This window comes from Boleophthalmus pectinirostris, unplaced genomic scaffold (assembly GCF_026225935.1).
Source record: "Boleophthalmus pectinirostris isolate CB_2022bp ecotype Guang Dong unplaced genomic scaffold, ASM2622593v1 HiC_scaffold_8, whole genome shotgun sequence".
NCBI lineage: Eukaryota > Metazoa > Chordata > Actinopteri > Gobiiformes > Gobiidae > Boleophthalmus > Boleophthalmus pectinirostris.
Window position 1 is genome coordinate 1231522 of NW_026571515.1, and position 13260 is coordinate 1244781.

The 13260-nt window shown below is 43.0% G+C and overlaps 1 protein-coding gene across 7 annotated transcripts in view; it reads right to left on the bottom strand.

Moving 5' to 3' along the window:
- rtel1 (regulator of telomere elongation helicase 1) overlaps positions 1-13260 on the bottom strand; it is a 30550-nt gene that overhangs the window by 12962 nt on the left and 4328 nt on the right. For all 7 annotated transcript variants that reach the window (XM_055166037.1, XM_055166036.1, XM_055166035.1 and 4 more), the window contains exons 3-17: positions 13070-13163; positions 11364-11445; positions 10244-10304; positions 10050-10125; positions 9822-9906; positions 8711-8776; positions 7402-7558; positions 5089-5127; positions 4814-4889; positions 3712-3809; positions 3027-3082; positions 2763-2834; positions 2387-2465; positions 1434-1566; positions 543-656 (exon numbers count right to left, since the gene is read on the bottom strand). In XM_055166037.1, the coding sequence (XP_055022012.1) occupies positions 543-656; positions 1434-1566; positions 2387-2465; positions 2763-2834; positions 3027-3082; positions 3712-3809; positions 4814-4889; positions 5089-5127; positions 7402-7558; positions 8711-8776; positions 9822-9906; positions 10050-10125; positions 10244-10304; positions 11364-11445; positions 13070-13163 (1288 nt within the window). The remainder of the gene's footprint in view (positions 1-542; positions 657-1433; positions 1567-2386; positions 2466-2762; positions 2835-3026; positions 3083-3711; positions 3810-4813; positions 4890-5088; positions 5128-7401; positions 7559-8710; positions 8777-9821; positions 9907-10049; positions 10126-10243; positions 10305-11363; positions 11446-13069; positions 13164-13260) is intronic.

Consider the following 13260-nt stretch of genomic DNA (forward strand, 5'->3'; position numbering starts at 1 on the left):
AACTTTGTGTTGGGAGGTGAATGTACAGCATAAAATAAAATTAATTATAACAGTTACACCTGGTCCTGGTCAGTTTCATAAACAATATGAAAAGTGTAAATGTATTTATGTATCAGACCTGAGTCTTGTGCAGCTCCAGAGTCACACACAGTCCTTTGTTTGACTCTGATCGGCCCGTTTAAGCTCATTTGGAAAAACAAAATAAACACTATATCCTTATACCTCATGCCTGGACTAAATCTACATTGCTTTTATTTTAGAGATGTTTTTTAATTACATTTTTTGCTTGGCAGCTTCACATTTCAGAACATAAATTCCTCTCAGTCTAAGCAGCTCATCAGAACAATGTTTACGGCTTTTTTTTTTTTTTTATAAAGAAATACAATTAATATTCTGCAGAACTGAGTTCAGCATTTTGGACTCCACAATATTTTCTGTTTCTCATGTGGCCCCAGGGAAAAATGCAAATACAAAGATGTGAACTCTGTGTTGGACTCATCTCATGTCCACAGGTGTGAACAGTGAACAGGTTCTGGACTCACCTTCGGTCAAACGCTGAGGTCAGCTGGACTCCGTCTGGGCCTTTCTCGATCACACTCACAAAGATCTGGTCTCTCTCGATCACGTGACCGTTCTCCAGACGAATGGGGAAGTCTCTGAAACAGCAGCACAAAGACCTTAAGAAGTCAATCAGTTTTCTAAAGTTCTCAGCAGGGCCAGTGGCTTGTGTTGCTCCATCCATCCATCCATTTTTTTCCGCTTATCTTTGGTCGGGGTGTGGGGACTTATCTTTCTCTTGTTTTTAAATGTCACTAGTCAATTAAAGATTTCACAAATGTGACGTTTGAATTAGGTCGATTGAAAAATTTAATCATAAATTAAACCTCGTGACGATCTGCTCTTTTGTCGATATGGTCGTATTGATTCTCTGTAACTTATAAAGCTGTGATTTAATATTTTATTACTTATTTTTCTACCTTATTTTAACTTGTACTTTTACATTTTTATAATTATGTTTTATTTCACACCTGTCTCTTGCTCTTTTTTGCTACTTATGTTTAGAATTTAATATTACCATTTATATTTTTTACTCTCTGTTATTATTTTATTGTGATGTTTGAGTGTCTGTGTCCAAATTATTTCCCTTGTGGATCAGTAAAGTTTGTCTAAAGTCTCAGTCTAACTGTGTAACTTCTCTGGTGCAGAGTTCACCACCTGCTCGTCTCCAAGATGTGATTGCTTTGCCTGAATGTTCCACAGTCTGGCATTAAGCATATCCATCTCCATCAGGGCAAAGGTACAGATCAGATCATCGTAGGAATACATAAAAGACAGACCTGTTTAATGCCACACTGTGCAACATTCCAGCTGAAGTAACTCCAGTGTTCATCAGTGAGCAGTCAGGATAAAGTAATCGTCCCGTCTGAACTCACATTCTCATCTCGGAGGTGAAGGAGGACAGAGGGGAGAGGGTCCCGCTGGTCAGGATGATGCAGCGGACGCCCTGGTTGACCAGCTCCTGCATGCTGAAGCCCGGGGAGAAGCACCAGTAACTCAAGATGTTCCCTGTGGAAGAAACAGACTCTGAGAGAAGAACACAGGCTCGGGAGAAAGAAAAACCTTCTGTTGATTCTCTGCAGCTGGTGTCACCAACATCTCCTGGAGGTGTGACGAGAACAGAAAGCTCTAACTTATTTACTTATCTGATACTCAAGTTAGATCTGAGTTTTATCTGAACAGTCTCCTCAACAGGACCACGAACGCTCTGACTGACCACAGGCTCTGGGAAATGTGCTGTTTGAATCCATTTAGTATTTTGTCTTGAGTTTTCAGAAACTCTTAAAAGTTATTTGACTGGGTTTGCTCATGTGTGCGTTGCGTCACCATGGTAACTGATGAATATTCTGTCAATAGAATTGCATCATAGAACTATGGAGTAAGAAAACTTTCAGAAACATTCATGTGAATATTTGTCTGTAGTTGAGCATAAAATAAATATTGTTAAACTCTCGAATGAGTCCAGTCGTACATAAAATGTGTTGTGTATTTTATCCATCAGAATATGAATTGAAAAGTTACGACGTCAAGAATTACAATCACCAAATGAAAATTTACGATTACACTTTGTTCAGTACGAACACGAATTCACAGATGCGACTCGATTGTCAAAAATACATCGTCACTTCTTTATTCTGATGTTTATTCTGATTCTCATTCCACAGTTTACGAATATGTATTTTATGCTCAACTACAGACACCGATTTCTATCCAATGCACATGAATATTTCTGAAAGCTTCTTACTCCATACAGAAACCCCCAGCGTGACGTCTCTGCGCAGTATAAACAGATGACCACCCACACAGAGGCTGAGGAGAAACTTCTCACCTTGTTTCTTGGACGTGGAGGAGGCCCACAGATCTACAGACTGCTTCTTCTTCTGGGACATGTCCTGGTGAATATGAACCTGGAGAAACGCTCAGAGTCAGAACAAGATACAGCACACAACACATTCAAATTCTGGATACACTTTTTCATTCAGAAATGTTTTTATTTTTCACATTGTACAATCTCAGTGAAGGCATCAAAACTATGAATGAACAGGACGCTGTAATGGGTGGAGACTGAGGATTTTGATTCCAAAACATAAAACATATTTAGATTTTTCTTATCTATATAATTCTATACAACTTGCTCTTTCTTCTATTTGAAGTTTTCAGTTTGTATAAAAACAGAGAAAGTAAAAACGGTGAAACAGACAGACCTTAAAGTGAGCGGTGTTGGCCTGCATCAGGAGCTGTTGGTCTTTCTCTGCAGGTTCACCACAAAACACCAGCTGCAAAAACACAAATTTACAGTGAATGGAAACATCTGGACTCTCAGTATCACAATGTGAGTTAAAACATCTGAACTGAGAGCAGATTCAGACCATTTGTTCTGTCAGTTTTACCTTTTCCATGATTGTTAAAGAAGAAGTGATTCTCTTTAGTGAAGACAGTGACAGAACATGTATAGAAACGTGACGTACCTGGATGATGTCGGCGAGTTTCTGCAGCCCCGTGGTGTTGAGGAAGAGTCCCTGCTCTGAGGAGACAGACAGACGGGGAGACAGACGGAGGGAGAGTGACAACATCAGATGAAGTCAAAGTTCTTTAGATGTGGCATTAAACTGATCTATTTCCACTGAGACAAGTGGACGACACCACCAGAGACAAGAAGTTACAGGTCAGATTTAGGTAAGTAGCTGTGCATGGTTTTCCAATGTATTTTATAAACTGTGGAACTTCCCAAGCAAAGCACTGACCTACAAAACAGGTGTGAACATATGAGAAAAGTGGCATTTAAATTAAAATTATTTTTTTTAATGAACAAAAGATCTAAAACAACCTTAAGATTTCAGCTCCTTATAAGTGTGAAGTAGGAAATGAGCTGGAGTTTTAAGTGGACGAACAGCAAAAGGAAAATTCCATTCTCCCTTTCTGTTCATAGATGGATTGTCTTTCCAAACAAAAACAACCTCTTTAACTCTCCTCTCACACCGTTTCTTTTCTCTGGCTCAGATCTGTCCCTCACTGTCCTCAGAGGTCAGTGGGGTCGAAACGGAGGTGTACATCAGACTGAGGTCCTGTGCTGCTCTTTCATGAGTTGAATTTTCCTTTTGCTCTGGAGGACACACACGGACATAAGTGGAAGGACAGATGAGAGAGACTCACGTCCGGTCAGATAGGAGGTGATCTGCTCCAGAGCTTCGTACACGGGCGTCTTTGTCTGGTAGTTTAAGTGAGCTCTCCCCAGCAGCTCGTAGATGAATCTGAACACAAAAGACACAGAGACATGACACGACACTGAAGCACAGGAGAAGTATGTGTGAAGACGTGTTCTGAAGGAGAGTGTAACGTCGCCCACAACGTTCAGCTCCAGGCAGATGAAGCTCATGAGGCTGCAGTTACAGGAGAGAATTTGGGTCCGAATAGGAACTGATTTACAGACAAAATAGCGAAATAAAAACCGCAGGATCATGTTGAGCAGGTTAATAAGAACATTTTAAAATGACAAAAATGATGAGAATCTGTGTGTCATTCGTTCAGTCGTTTTTCAAAATAAAACCAGAAATAAGAAAACAAAAAAGCAACTATTTTCTTCATTATTTGTGTCGAAAACCAAAATGAAAAAACAGATAATGATAAGTTTTTTCAGTTTTCGATTTTGTGTTTAAATGAAAAATGGAAAAAACGGATAACGGACTAAACCAGGACTAAACCAGGACTAAACCAGGACTAAACCAGGACTAAACCAGGACTAAACCAGGACTGAGTGTCGGGACGGGCCCAGAGGTGCGCCCGCGTAGACTGACGGTTGATCAGGACCGAGACCAGGACCGAGACCAGGACCGAGACCAGGACCGAGACCAGGACCGAGACCAGGACCGAAACCAGGACCGAGACCAGGACCGAAACCAGGACTGAAACTGGGACCTGGTTTGGTCCGTTATCTGTTTTTTCCATTTTTCATTTAAACACAAAATCAAAAACTGAAAAACCGAATCATTATTTGTTTTTTCATTTTAGTTTTGAAGACAAATAATGAAGAAAATTGTTTGGGTTTTTTTTGTTTTGTTTTCTTATTGTTGGTTTTATTTTGAAAAACTAATGAACAAATGACACGGATTGACGAGGCTCAGTTTTTCAGTGTAAAGTCGATATGAGCCGAGTCGATGGAGCAGGAAACTCTCCCACGCTCACTTCCTGTTTAGATCACAGCGGTCAGTGGGTTAGTTATGTCCATTTATAAAAACAGTCGACACAGAACACGTACATGCCCGGTTTGGTGACGCCCTTCCCACTGGGCACTTCGTACGAGTCTATGGCCGCCTCCAGGTCGAGCAGGATCTCTGTGGGACACAAACATCAAGAGACACAAACATGAGACACAAACATGAGACACAAACATGAGACACCTGTGGGTCACACTGGGGTCACACTGGGGTCACACTGGGGGTCACACTGGGGGTCACACTGGGGGTCACACTGGGGGTCACACTGGGGGTCACACTGGGGTCACACTGGGGTCACACTGAAGGACAGACTCACGTTTCACTTTGGCGATGGTGGTGATGTCCATCTTGAGTCCTGTAGGAGACAGGAGCAGGGTCAGAGTGTGTCCAGAGTGTGTGATGGTGTCTCTGAGTGTGTGACATGTCTGTGTGTGTGATGGTGTCTGAGTGTGTGATGGTGTCTCAGTATGTGTGATGGTGTCTCTGAGCGTGTGTCCAGAGTGTGTGATGGTGTCTGTGAGCGTGTGATGGTGTCTCAGTATGTGTGACGTGTCTGTGTGTGTGTGATGGTGTCTCTGAGTGTGTGATGGTGTCCGTGAGTGTGTGATGGTGTCCGTGAGTGTGTGATGGTGTCCGTGAGTGTGTGATGGTGTCCGTGAGTGTGTGATGGTGTCCGTGAATGTGTGATGGTGTCCGTGAGTGTGTGATGGTGTCCGTGAGTGTGTGATGGTGTCCGTGAATGTGTGATGGTGTCCGTGAGTGTGTGATGGTGTGTGTGTGTGTGATGTGTGTCGTGTGTGATGTGTGTGTGTGTGATGTGTGTCTGAGTGTGTGATGGTGTCTCTGAGTGTGTGATGGTGTCTCTGAGTGTGTGATGGTGTCCGTGAGTGTGTGATGGTGTCCGTGAGTGTGTGATGGTGTCCGTGAGTGTGTGATGGTGTCCGTGAGTGTGTGATGGTGTCTCGTGAGTGTGTGATGGTGTCTCTGAGTGTGTGATGGTGTCTCTGAGTGTGTGATGGTGTCCGTGAGTGTGTGATGGTGTCTCTGAGTGTGTGATGGTGTTCTGAGTGTGTGATGGTGTCCGTGAGTGTGTGATGGTGTCTGTGAGTGTGTGACAGTGTCTCTGTGTGTGTGACATGTCTGTGAGTGTGTGATGGTGTCTCTGAGTGTGTGATGGTGTCTGTGAGTGTGTGATGGTGTCTGTGATGTGTGATGGTGTGTGAGTGTGTGATGGTGTCCGTGAGTGTGTGATGGTGTCCGTGATGTGTGATCGTGTGTGATGTGTGATGGTGTCTGTGGTGTGTGAGTGTGTGTGAGTGTGTGATGGTGTCTGTGAGTGTGTGGTGTCTGAGTAGTGTGTGAGTGTCTCTGTGTGTGACATGTCTGTGAGTGTGTGATGGTGTCTGAGTGTGTGATGGTGTCTGTGAGTGTGTGATAGTGTCTCTGAGTGTGTGACATGTCCGTGAGCGTGTGATGGTGTCCGTGAGCGTGTGATGGTGTCTCTGAGCGTGTGATGGTGTCTGTGAGTGTGACAGTGTCTGTGTGTGTGACATGTGTGAGCGTGTGATGGTGTCTCTGAGCGTGTGATGGTGTCTGTGAGTGTGTGAAGTGTCTGTGAGTGTGTGACAGTGTCTCTGTGTGTGTGACATGTCTGTGAGTGTGTGATGGTGTCTGTGAGTGTGTGAGTGTCTCTGTGTGTCTGTCTGAGTGTGTGATGGTGTCTGAGTGTGTGATGGTGTCTCAGTATGTGTGATGGTGTCTCTGAGCGTGTGTCCAGAGTGTGTGATGGTGTCTGTGAGCATGTGATGGTGTCAGATGTGTGATGTGTGATGGTGTGTGTGTGATGGTGTCTGTGATGTGTGATGTGTGATGGTGTCTCAGTATGTGTGATGGTGTCTCAGTATGTGTGATGGTGTCTCAGTATGTGTGATGGTGTCTGTGAGCGTGTGTCCAGAGTGTGTGATGGTGTCTCAGTATGTGTGACAGTGTCTCTGTGTGTGTGACATGTCAGTGAGTGTGTGATGGTGTCTCAGTATGTGTGATGGTGTCTGTGAGCATGTGATGGTGTCTCAGTATGTGTGACAGTGTCTCTGTGTGTGTGACATGTCAGTGAGCATGTGATGGTGTCTCAGTATGTGTGATGGTGTCTGTGAGCGTGTGATGGTGTCCAGAGTGTGTGATGGTGTCTCAGTATGTGTGATGGTGTCTGTGAGCGTGTGTCCAGAGTGTGTGATGGTGTCTCAGTATGTGTGATGGTGTCTGTGAGCGTGTGTCCAGAGTGTGTGATGGTGTCTCAGTATGTGTGATGGTGTCTGTGAGCGTGTGTCCAGAGTGTGTGATGGTGTCTCAGTATGTGTGATGGTGTCTGTGAGCGTGTGTCCAGAGTGTGTGATGGTGTCTCAGTATGTGTGACAGTGTCTGTGTGTGTGACATGTCAGTGAGCGTGTGATGGTGTCTCAGTATGTGTGATGGTGTCTGTGAGCGTGTGTCCAGAGTGTGTGATGGTGTCTCTGTGTGTGTGTGATGGTGTCTCAGTATGTGTGATGGTGTCTGTGAGCGTGTGTCCAGAGTGTGTGATGGTGTCTCAGTATGTGTGACAGTGTCTCTGTGTGTGTGTATAGACCTGTACCTGAGCTGAAGACGTCTGCGCTGAAGCTCTCAGAGGGACCTTCTCCTCGGTTCACCTCTTTGGCCTGTTCTGCCAGGAGTCGGTCGACGGCCGTGATCGCCGACGCCACGTCGTACGGCGTCAGGTCAAAGGACGTGGACTCTTCACACGTCCTCTCCTGTGGGACAGAGACACACAGAAGTGACCGTGATGTTTGGTTTAATATTGTTATTATTTACTCATGTGGGACAAACACACAAACAGTAACACAGACAATAACGCCCATGATACATGGTTTATTACTGTTGTGTAGAAGTGTAACGATCTCCAAGTCTCACGATACAATATCATCCCGGTATGAACTTCACGATACGATATTTATTGCGATATCGTGGGAAAGCTCACGATTAGGGATGTAATGATATATAAATCTCTTATGAAATTTTCACAATATAGGTCTCACGGCACGATATTTATTGCAATATTTTGTGGAGGCTAAACAGTTAAAACTGTTAAAATGCTTCTTTTTCCTCTTAAAATGCCTTGACAAAACTTAATCCAAAGAACTAAGACTTAAAAGTGTTAGAACTGTTATTTCTTCTTGTCGTCTGCACTGAAATGGAGCAAAGGATCATGGTCTAAGTAGTTCTTCTGTCTTTTTTTTTTTAGCCGTTGTTGCACCAGAACTCTTCATTTAAACAACGAGACTTGAAATTTGATATTGTGATGGTCCACGATGTTATTGTGAGAACTTTGACGATACGATACCACGATATTTCAGTTATTGTTACATCCGTACTGTTGAAGATTCACTATTAGAATGAAATTAAAGAAGCACAGAAAAAACCTGAACGTTTGATTAAAGTGCTCTCTGTTGTCCCTGTACGGAAATTTTCTTCTGCATTTTCAGTCCACTTTATTTACACAGCACATTTCAGGTTCCAAAGTGCTGCACAAACACACAGTAAGAACAACAATAATAATATAATGATAAAATAAACGCTCAGATTTAATGGGTCTTAAACATTCGCCCCGTCCTTCACCGTCCTTCAGTGTCTCTGGGGCGTCTCCTCACACTGCTCAGGACCAGGAGCTCCAGATCTCGGTCTAGTTTCGGTCTGGACCTCAGCTGGAGGATTTAAACTGTACATGTTTTAGTTTGATGGAGGAAACCAGAGGAAATCCAGACACGGGGAGAACATGCAAACTCCACACAGAGGCTCTGGCTACAAACCGCACTATCAGATAAAGACGAAGAGAAAAATCCCTCGAGCAGTGAAATGTTCCAGACGTGAACCTGACAGAACTATAATAAAATCTAGACTCTTACCACATTATGAGCTTCATCAAAGATCACCACGGCTTTATTCAGCTCGATGTTGTGAGCTCTGCGACTCTGAAACACAAATGTATCTGTGAGGATGTTTGTACTGCACTGAGTAAAGTGTGTTAAACCTCAGGCTGTAACGATATCCAAGTCTATCATCACGGTATAAACCTCACGGTACGATATTTATTGCGATATCGTAGGAAAGCTTGTGATATGGTTGGAAGGCTCACGGTATTACATAATAAGACTGCCATTATAAAATGCTTTGACCAGACATTTGGTACAACATTTATTGTCATATTCCAGGGATGTACCAATATCCAAAACTCACAGTACCAAATTATCACGATATGCATCTCACGGTACGATATTTATTGTGATAAAATACCTTGACAAGATTTTGGTGCGAATTATTTCTGTCATAATTCCAAGAATTCAAGTAAAAACATATTTCTTCATGTTGTCTGCACTAAAATGAATCATGGGAAATGTAGTTCCCAAAGTTTATAAGTTGTTACTACTGTAAAACCATGAATTTAAGCAAAGGAACTTGTGATTTGATATATTGTGATGGTCCACAATATTATTGTGACTTTTGATGATATGATATCATCATATTTCGGTTATTGTTACATCCCTAGTTAAACCAAAAGCAAACAGCTCAGCCAAAGCACAAAGATGTTAAGCATTGTTCATAAATAGTGTGCTTACTCCCTGTGTAAAAAGACACATTTATTATTATGAGGATGTGACATCGTTGTGTTATCTTCTTCCACTGTGTGCCGCTGTTGCACCGTACAAAAATGTTCAATGAACAAATACGCAGAACTAAACAAGCTAAAGAGACGAGCTGGTCAAGCATCGTTTATTTGCATGTGAAGAGTTACTTCTGCTGAAACACCTTAACAAAAGGGATGGAAAACAATGGTTTGGTTGGAGGAGCAGAAGTGGAGAAATCGTCCAGAACTGACTTAAAAACTGAAACAAACAAACACATTCAAACCATCGCCTCGTAACTTTAGCTACATGCACCAAATGTATAAAAATTATATCCAAGTCACATGTATTGAACTAAATATTCTGCTGTGACAGAAGCGGCGGTGGTTTGTACCTTGGGGTCCAGGAGGTAGTTGTAGGGCATGAAGATGAGGTCGGCCTGCTGCTTCAGTGAGCGGGACAGATAATACGGACAAACTCTGAGGAGAAAACAGAACTCAGACTCTGCACGGCTCTGGCATCTCCTGATTATTATGATCATACTGTGTCAGATAATTTTACCATGTGGATGAATAAAGCTCATTTGAGTTTAAGTCTGATCTCACCCAGGCTCCAGACCCACCTCTGCTTGGAGCCATATTTCACCAGGTCTTCCACGTCCAAGATGGAGTTCACCAGGTCACGGTCAGTGCTTTTCTCTAACAACATAAGTCAGAACATTTAGACAGATAAAAATTAAAATAATACAATTGTTCATTATCGATCCACTTTAAAACACAGGTTAGAAATGAGCCTGATCCAAAGTGTCGGTTTTACCGTCCACGTTGTTGTAGTAGAGGCAGGACCTGGTGGAGACTTTTCCTCGGCACATGTGAACCTGGAACATTTAAACAAAAAACAAAAAATAAAAAATAAAAACTGGTCAGGGTTAAAACACTTGGACCTTTTTGTTACTAAACTGTGTATGTGATGTTTTAATCACAATGTCTACAGGTCACAGACTCTACACAGAAGAGGACTGACGGAGTGAAACATCACCCACAGAGTTCAGCTCCAGGAGATTTTGGAGCCAGTTTCATTTTAGGAACAGGAATTTATTAATGGACAAAATAAAGTAAAAACCCCAGGGTCACGTTAATATAAACACTTCAAGGCCAAAATGACGAGGCTCACGGCAGCAGGTACAGAGAGAGAGGGGGGCAGGGCTGAGGATCATTAATTGATTGATTGATTGCATTTATATAGCGCCTTTCAAGATACTCAAAGCTCTTTACAGTTCATTATTCAGTCACTCCACACTCATTAAGAAGTTGCCGATACGATGCACAGGCCATGATACGATACAGACATCGATACAGTGAGCTTTCAGTTCGATTCGATACAGTTTGTTGTGGGAATCTTTACATAATCATCTTTAATGACTTGGCTAAACATTTATGCGAACGTGTAAGTCGTCTGAATCATTGTTAAATCAGACCTTATCCTGTAGTCAGAGGCCTCATAGGCGCCTCTCACTTTCAGACTCTTTACCTATTTATTGCCAGTGACCCAGCATCATGTTGACCGTCCTTGTAAGATGGTGTTTTGTTTTTTAACATATTGCTGCGTGGCTCGTCCATGTGCCCCAAGCCCCTCGAGAGGTATAAAAGAATGTATACTCGTTTTGACAATAAGACGAGGGAGAGACGCTTCTGTCAGCACAACTGCTTTAATGAATCAGACTCTTTGATTTAAGACAACTTCTCAGTTTGTTCTTCATTCTAGAAATTCCAAAACAGGTTCAATAAAATAAAGATTAAGACTAAAACTCGGATCGAGTCGATGGAGCCGGGAGCTCACTTCCTGTTCACAAAGCGCTGGTTACCGTGTTAGGGACGTCCAGAATTTAAATATCCAGAGTCTAGGCTGAAGTTGGTTGAGTTTTCAGTGATTTTACCTTGACGTGGTTGCTCTCTTGGCGCATCACCTCGGGGTTGACACACAGCTGCTCTCTGGAGCCGAGCACACACACTTTGGGCCTGAGCACACACACACAGACACACACACAAGAGCAGAGACACACACACACACAAGAGCAGAGACACACACACACACAAGAACAGAGACACACACACACACAAACAGAGACACACACACACAAGAGCAGAGACACACACACAAGAGCAGAGACACACACACAAGAGCAGAGACACACACACAGGAGCAGAGACACACACACAGGAGCAGAGACACACACACAGGAGCAGAGACACACACACAGGAGCAGAGACACACACACAGGAGCAGAGACACACACACACAGGAGCAGAGACACACACACACAGGAGAAGAGACACACACACAGGAGAAGAGACACACACACAGGAGAAGAGACACACACACAGGAGCAGAGCGTGAGACTGAAACACTGAACTCAACTTTATACAGTTTAAATCTCCGTCATATTACAGAAAAAAAAAAAAATAATAATAAAAAAATCCCACTATTTCAGGTAAAGCTGCATTATGTAACTTTTCTGGTTGGGCGTCCGTCACCTGCTTATTTCCATGGATACCTCAATGCTCTGGAATGTTCCGCAGTGTGACATTAAACAGCTCGACTTTACATTTATTCAGTTACAGGTGGTTTTATTTCTCCCTTGAAAAACAGACACTCTAACTGTGAGCGGAGTCGCCTCTCCACAGATCTGACCTGGAACTGCATCTGGTTTGGTCTCCATGACGATAGAACGGTTTAATGGCATACTGCGGAACATTCCAGACAAATGGAGAAAAGCGTCTGATGGATCCTCCACCAGAAAAGTTACACAATGCAGCTTTAAAAAGTACCACGATAAATATATAAGTGGATATATTTCGTATCGTGACAGGCCTGGATGAAACTGTTTTGTGATTTTGCCGCTAACACGTTTCCATGAAGCACTGCTGCGTCTGAAAATGGTTGTGGACTTCTGGAAAAAAGTCCACAGCCCAATAGCCAGTTCCATCCATGGGGAAGCAGTAGAAATGGTGACTCTAATAATTACTTGGGAACTGTGTTTGATTCTTCTCTAAGGTTTGATAAAAACACTGAGCACATCGTCAAACCAGGACAGCAGCGGGTTCACTTGATGCAGAAGCTCAGCTCTTTTAATGTATCATCTAACATTTTAAATAATTTTTATCATTCTTTTATCGAAAGTTTGTTGACCTTTTCTTTTATCTGTTGGTTTTATGGATTATCTGTGAAGGACAAAAAGAGTCTCAACCAGATTGTAAAAGTTTGCAGCAAAATCAGTGGTGTTCAGACGGAGGATTTGGCGTCTGTGTGGAGACATCGGGTCCTACAAAAGACTAAGGCCAAACTGAACCAGCCTAACCGTGTTCTACACTCACAGTTCATGAAAATGTCCTCTGGGAGGCGCTACGTCACCCCACAGCAAAAGACTAACCGCTACTCCAAATCTTTTATTCCTTCTGCCGTAAGGATTTTAAATGGAAAGTGAATTTGTTACTGTGTCCCTGATGCTCTGTGGTTTGTATGTACGGTGTCTATCTTTCTATTTCTTTATTATTTCTATATTGTGCACGACCAGAGATGTGCGAACTGAATTGCCCTTTGGGATTAATAAAGTTGTTGATTGATTGATTGATTGGAACTCACCGGTACGTGGTGTTCTTCAGCTCCCCGATGACCTGAGCGAGCTGGGAGTGGGTCCTGGACGCGTAGATGATCTTGGGGACGTCTGTGTAATACGCTGAGGAGGAAGAGCACACAAAAACACACGGGGTCAGTCTAACCGGACGCACTGCTCTGTCTGCAGCTTCAGAACACAAATACAGTCTTTAAACGTG